Raw genomic sequence first — 6,795 nt, forward strand, 5'->3', positions numbered from 1 at the left:
TTGAAGAAAATTGACTAATCAAAAAAGATTTGCTTGTACAACGAGAAGTGTACTAATCAGGGCCGGATTAATCCTCAACGGGGCCCTAGGCAACCATCAATTTGGGGGCCCTTTTTTCACGCCCGTTCCCTTCTTTTTTCGATTAAAAAATACAAACTTAATCTGACTCAATGCAAAGTATACCTAACATCTCGAATCGCTCTTGTCGCGTTGTAGCTCTTTCAGCAGCTTTGATTTTTTTTTAATTGCGAGAAGGATCGTTCGGCAGAACAATTTGTGATCATTAATGTTAAAAAAATCCGAAGAGCTATTTCTGTGTTAGGAAATACATCGGCTAATTGATCTTCCATTAGAATCTTATACAAATGACTATAAGTTTTGTCAAAGTAGTCGGAAATGTCCTTTTTAGGAACTTTGTCTAGTTCGTCGGTCGTCGCCTTTTGAATGCGGCCAATTGAGTTTTATTTATTTGAGTAAAATTTATTTTCAGTTCTGATTATATTTCCTTTCACTCTCTAGAATTTTATGTTTGTAAGAAAATTTTAGAAGTCTTTTTCATTTTTTGGGGGCCCCAGGCAACTGCCTTTTCTGCCTACTTGTTAATCCGGCCCTGGTACTAATTTTGCAAATTGGCAATTGGTTATTCGTGCATTTTCTTTAAATTCTGAAAAGAGCAGTTTCTCAAAGTAAAGTTGTACGTTTTTAAATTATAAAAAGGATTTTTGGAATCTGTACTATTGATGTTATACGTTTTTCCGAAGGCCATGTCGTTCGTACTTTTATTTGTATATATCTAATGTAATTCTCCGAGGTCCTCCATGCAATATGAGAATGCAGTTGCGGTGTGTTTTTTTACAGTCTTCGTAAATCAACCTGGCACACCCTTGTGGTGCCATTCTACAAATTTGTTCTTTTCTCTTTTAACCTTTTCCCGGGCGGCTATAGTTTCGGTTACGGAGCTTCATAACATCCCCAATTTATTCCCACGTTCCAAATTTTGTATTATAATTTTAACGCTTCTGAACCGGTAAATTTAATATTCGATTAATTTCAATAGAGATTGTAATTAATTCTAGATCTCAGGTTGGTGTGTGATGTATCTGGCCAAATTGTTACTTGTGTTACCCGATCTTACATTTTTTTTATCCATTTCTAAAATATGGTCTAAAATAGTATTGTTTTTATACTTTTATATCATTAATAAATGGCTTAACGATTTTAACTTGGATTTGTTTATAAGTATAATTTTATTTTAGTAAAATTTGTTATATTAGCGCATAATGGCTTGTTATTTCAAAAGTAAAATGTGTTTTATATATTTTTCCATAAAAGTATTTTTGTCACAAAACTAATGTATAATATTTTTAAATGTTATTAAAAGAAAATTTTGTTACAAAGTTTTTCTCTGGCTCAATTTTCTGTACCAAAACTACAATGAATTCCAAAAAAAATTTGAATTGTAGATACTTCTTTTTAGAGTTTTGACTTTTGAATGCTGGTTCAAAAGCCAGGGGCGTTTTAACTTTTCAATGATGTCGTCTCATTTGTAAACCTATTTTGGATTCGATATTTATTATGCCCAAATTTTTATCACTTTAATTTGCAAGTCGTTTTTTATTATTTTTTTCATTTTTGTAAAAAATCTTTCGCTTTCTGGTACTGTCATAGGAAGTGTTTTTCACATTAAGAAACACGGACAAATTATTGGAATATAATGCAACAATTGAGTTTCTGCTTCAGAGAAAATTTGCTAGAAAATGGCGTGGGAAACATCGAAAAACTAGTTTCACCAATGATTGCTTATGGTTGTAGGTGATAAAAAGGTTGAAAAAAGGGCAATTTTGGGCGTTTTAGTAGTTTTTCGTCAGTCGAAAGTAAAAAAGCGGATATTCTGAAGTCTACAAAAAATGTTAACATAAGGTGTGATAAGTTAAGAGCCCAAAAAGGAAAACGACGTTGTTGATATGTTTTTTTTCGCATTGCCAAGCTTGTTAAGTTAAAAATTTTGCGCCGAGTCTAGATTTCTTTCTCAAATATGTATTTTGAGGCATTCAAGGGTGATTGTCTCAGCGCACATCTTATCGAGTCGGCATAAATACTTCATTTTCTCAATTTTTAACTTTTTATGATGACAAAAATTTAATTCGCCATCGGCAGTCTCGGTTTAATCTATGGGGTCCTCTTTAGACAATGTGAAAATCAGAAGAAGCTGTTTTTTTTTTTAGTTTTCGTAAATCACCTTGGCGCCCCTTGTCATAAAAACTTGCTTTTTCCTCCTATTTCCTTCTTTTACGTCTTCGTAAATCAACTTGGCAGCCCTTTAAGTGCGGCCCTACTGAAAGAAATTTGCTCTTTCTTTGGACGCCCCCTTCTCGTACAGTCTTTTTCTCTTTCCCCGAGGCAGTTGCCAAATCCGCTTGATGGTTAATCCGTCACTGGTCATCGGGTTTGTTTTCTTTGCTGTTGTATGAGGTTTTTTTTTTTTGAAATAATACAATAAAAAATAATTCTTATATTTTTGTTTTATTGTTTTTTTTTTTAGGACGTTCACAAACATACAATTTTTTTTTCTACAATTTGATAAATTAATTATTTTGAAGTATGAGAAAATTTTATTACATATAAAGGCTTACACTTTGAGTTTTATTACAAATAATTTGAATACCAGAAAAAAATCGTGTTTGCAATTATGATGATTGAGGATGCTTTGTGCTATTTTATGAATTAAAAAAAAAAAACTCAATACAAAATTTCTCAAGAAATACCTTTTTTTTAAGTACTAGGTCCGTATATCACCCAAAAGGATGATATAGCAAACCTGAAACTTCTGAAAAAAAGGGGCAAAACATTAAACAATGTCTTCTTAGTTTGAGACAAACGAATTGGAAATAACATTAAATAACAGCACATAAAAATTACAAAGAACTGAAAAAAAATGAAATTTGAAGCTGATTTTTTTTCTTATTCAACTCTCAATAGTTCAACATCAAAAATAAGAGTTGCATTTGGTGGAATAATGCCCGGATGTCCTCGTGATCCGTACGCAAAATCTGGCGAACAAGTCAATTTTGCTCGTTGTCCCACGGACATCTATATTTACAAAAAAATAAATTAATTAGTTAACATTTTTTTATAAATTTAAATAAAACCAGGACGACGCAAACTTAATTTTTAACAGTCATTTCAGTAACGCTGGAAATTAGAGGGGCTGTTGCCAAGATCAAGCCTAACAACTTTTTCTTTTACCTACGTTCAGTGATGGATTTAGGCCTAGGTCCGTGAGGCCCGGGACTAGGGCGGCAGAATTTGAAGGGCGGAAAAATTTATGAAATGCCAAAATTTTAGAGTCACAAAAAAGTAAAGACAATCAATTATAAAAATTGGTTGTTTTTATAAAAAATTTTCGATAGAAAATATTATAATCCAATTCATTCTACTTCTCAATCTGTGTGGGTAAGATGTCAAATTTTTAATCCATCAATGATATTTTTATCGAGTTATGTTCTTTACTTTCTGTTCCTTTAGTGAGATTAATCTCACGTGTATGAAGCTTCAAGAATCTCAAGCTGAAGAAAAAGCCAAAGCACTATCTGGAGTTCACGATTATTATTGGTATGATACTCGACGCAAAAAAAAACAGAATAATTCAGCCAGATGAGTCGCGGGTAAATGAAAGAACACCTTCTGGACAAGAAAATTTTCGTACAAATGTGTATTATCCAATTCTAGATACTCTGAGTGTACAATTGGCCAAGCGTAAAAGTGCATATGAAAAACTTTATGAAAATTTCAATTTTTTTGATAATTTATCTGAAATAGACACGAATGAATTAAAAAATCTTGCCAATAAACTAATCAGTAAGTATCCTGATGATTTGGAAGAGACGTTAGGCAATGAATGTATTCATTTAAATTGTCAACTCAAAGATTAATTGGCAAATATGAAAGATGTACGCTCTGCATAAAAAATATGCAATGTAATACATTCACGGAATCTTCGAGATGTTTATTCGAATGTGGACATTGCTCTCCGTATTTTTTTTGAGTATTCCGGCTACAAATTGTTCAGGAGAAAGATCTTTTTCTACTCTTAAAAGGGTAAAAACCTATTTACGCGCAAGCATGGGCCAAGATAGACTTAATGCATTTGCATTACTGTCTATTGAAGCCCAACTAGTCCAAGAAATTAATTACGACGACATAATTGACGTTTTTGCACGGACCAAAGCCAGGAAAAACAAATTTTCAAATTGATTAATATTAAAAGAAATATGAATTATTTATCTGTCTCAAGTTTATTTATATATTTATCTGTCTTGTTTATCAGTAATATTTAAAAAATTATATTTCAATAAATTAAGTTTAAAATAAAAAACTGGATCAAAATTAATGAAATTCATTCTATCAAAAAGGGCGGCAGCAAGCTTAAATCCGTCACTGCCTACGCTCTCTTCTCTTAGTGCTTATCGAAAACTGAAACAATGACTGAGTTCCATATAAAGGCCCTCACGAATGGTCCATATAAAGGATGTCACTTTTTGAAGTACAAACTTTCTAGCCCCGCTAACTTTAAATTCATAAATTTGAAAAGACCAATCCTATTTCAATGAAAATCATCTTTTAAAAAATATATATATATTTCCCTATCGTTGTAGCTCATTGAAAACTACCTTCATATTCTATAAGAAAATCTAAGTACGAAAATTTTTAAACCGGGCGAATAGTGCCGGAAAAAATGATTTTTATTCAATTACATTCCTATTTGAAAATCTTCCTCAATACATATTCATCAATTTTAAATTTCCCGCGCAAAAAAATATTTTGTCGAGGCCCTGAAAAATAAATCTACTTCTACGAAAATTTTCGTTTTTTTTAAAGTTGTTAGTCATAATCTTAAGCCGAAATTTATTTCAAATTCTCGACAGGTTTGAAATGACTGTTGAGCAATATGTTTGGGCCTGAAACTCATATTTTATGAACGTTTGTTTTCAAAACTTACTTGAGCAACACCTTGGTCCCATCCTTTGATCACTTCACCTTTACCTATATGAAATCTAAAGGGTACACCTCGATCACGAGATGAATCGAATTTAACTCCATTTTCTAAGGTTCCTGTGTAATGTACAACCACTGTTTGGCCGGTTTTTGGGAATGTTGATCCTATAAATAATCAAGTAGAAAACATAAAACTATAAAATTGTATAACGGGTGAGTTTCATAGAGGCATGGTCAAAACATGTAATTAATTTGAATGACATAAAATGACGAATTAAATACAAACATAGGTTAAGTTATAAATTATAATGATAAAACGTATTAATTAAATTCCAATAATTATAATTAATTAAATATAATTAACGTAAATTATTCTCAAACTCAACTTACCGTCACCTGGAGAAATTGATTCTACATCCACGCCCATGTTAGATTTTTTATTTCTGTAAATACAAGTAAAACAATTTCAGTTAATCAAAATTCGATAATTAATTAATAAAAAAACCAATCACAATTACATAATTTTATATTAAAAATTTAATTAAAATTAATAAATATAAAAAAGTAAATACGTACAGATTTCAACACGAATGATCGTAAATGTAAAGGAAAAATCTATAGAGAACACAGGTACAAAATTGTAGCCAATTGTAACTGTTTAAAATGTTATAGGAGGGGAGAAAACTCGTGAGAAGCAGAACTCATCACTAAGGTTATGTTTCCCTCTCATTTTATGATTCTATACGTTTTTTATTAAAATGGAATTTTTGTCTTTTCATGATTTTAAAAACACAAAATATTTATATTGAAGAGTTGACACAATTAAAAAAACATTTTCCATTAATTAATTTCATACGTACATTTTCGTTAGCTTGAAATTTGACATCTCCTAATGTGAAAATCATAAAAAGTGTGAGAAAAACGAAGGAATTTCCTTCGAATTACAAAAATCAATCCCAGGTTAGGTTAGAGTGGCTGTCCTGGGGTGGGACACACTTAGACCATAGTCACTACTCTATGAACCATTTGGAGCTGTTTAAGAACAGCAGGAGGGCTTTGACGTCGACTGACTTTAGGTCGGAGAGGTCGTCAAAGAGAGGCTGGCTCAAGTAAGTCCATCTCCTCATGACAAGAGCTGGGCAGTGACAGAGAAGATGAGACATTGTCTCCTCCTCGTCACCACTGTGACAGCTCCTGTAGTAGTCGTGATACACTGTCAGGCCTAAGCGTTCAGCATGCTTGCCGCCCAGCCAGTGTCCTGTGATAGCCGCAACAACTTTGCGAACAGAGGCCCTTGGAAGTGATATGAGAACTTCGGAATGCCTGCGATTGTACTCCCGGGTATTGATTGATGCTTGTGTCCGGCAGCATTGTGCCATTTCTGGAAAAATCAATGCCAACTTTTATAACATTTATTTACGTATGACATACCTACGCCCCGTCATTTCGAATTTTTAGTTCATTTTAACTAAGATGCCCAAATTTGTTTTTGGGCTATAGATGCCCAAAAGTAACGAAAATAAATACAGATATATCAGACATTCCTTAGCTCCATAAATCGTTTTCTAGAGGTTATAAAACGAATTTACAACACAACCCGACTTCTCTCCATTGATCTACGATACAGTATATAAGACTATATTTTCGGGGTAAAGTATGACTAAAAAGGATATTGTATTTATGAACATTATAATATTTTTAAATATAAAATTTTCTAATAGTTTCCATTTTATTAATTTAACTTCAAAGATAAATCAATACATCTCATTTTCATCATAATCATCTAATTAAAAACGTTAT

At 32.1% G+C, this 6,795-nt stretch overlaps 1 protein-coding gene across 1 annotated transcript; it reads right to left on the reverse strand.

Moving 5' to 3' along the window:
- Positions 1-2,623: 2,623 nt before the first annotated feature.
- On the reverse strand, positions 2,624-5,633 carry LOC123291032 (peptidyl-prolyl cis-trans isomerase Fkbp12). Its single transcript, XM_044871462.1, has 4 exons — positions 5,572-5,633; positions 5,386-5,438; positions 5,000-5,160; positions 2,624-3,090 (listed from the first exon to the last, which is right to left on the reverse strand). Exons 2-4 carry the CDS (start codon positions 5,420-5,422, stop codon positions 2,962-2,964), a joined length of 327 nt encoding a protein of 108 aa, XP_044727397.1. The 5' UTR covers positions 5,423-5,438; positions 5,572-5,633; the 3' UTR covers positions 2,624-2,961.
- Between the last annotated feature and the right edge of the window lie 1,162 nt (positions 5,634-6,795).

The sequence above is a fragment of the Chrysoperla carnea genome, chromosome 1, assembly GCF_905475395.1.
Source record: "Chrysoperla carnea chromosome 1, inChrCarn1.1, whole genome shotgun sequence".
In the NCBI taxonomy this organism is placed as follows: Eukaryota; Metazoa; Arthropoda; class Insecta; order Neuroptera; family Chrysopidae; genus Chrysoperla; species Chrysoperla carnea.

What these genes read in the sequence shown, in the direction of transcription:
- LOC123291032 (XM_044871462.1), bottom strand. Translation starts at nt 5,422, where the DNA reads ATGGGCGTGGATGTAGAATCAATTTCTCCAGGTGACG. An exon ending in ATCAATTTCTCCAGGTGACG is followed by an intron (nt 5,161 to 5,385) that starts GTAAGTTGAGTT and finishes GATTATTTATAG; the next exon opens with GATCAACATTCCCAAAAACC. An exon ending in GGGACCAAGGTGTTGCTCAA is followed by an intron (nt 3,091 to 4,999) that starts GTAAGTTTTGAA and finishes TTGTAAATATAG; the next exon opens with ATGTCCGTGGGACAACGAGC.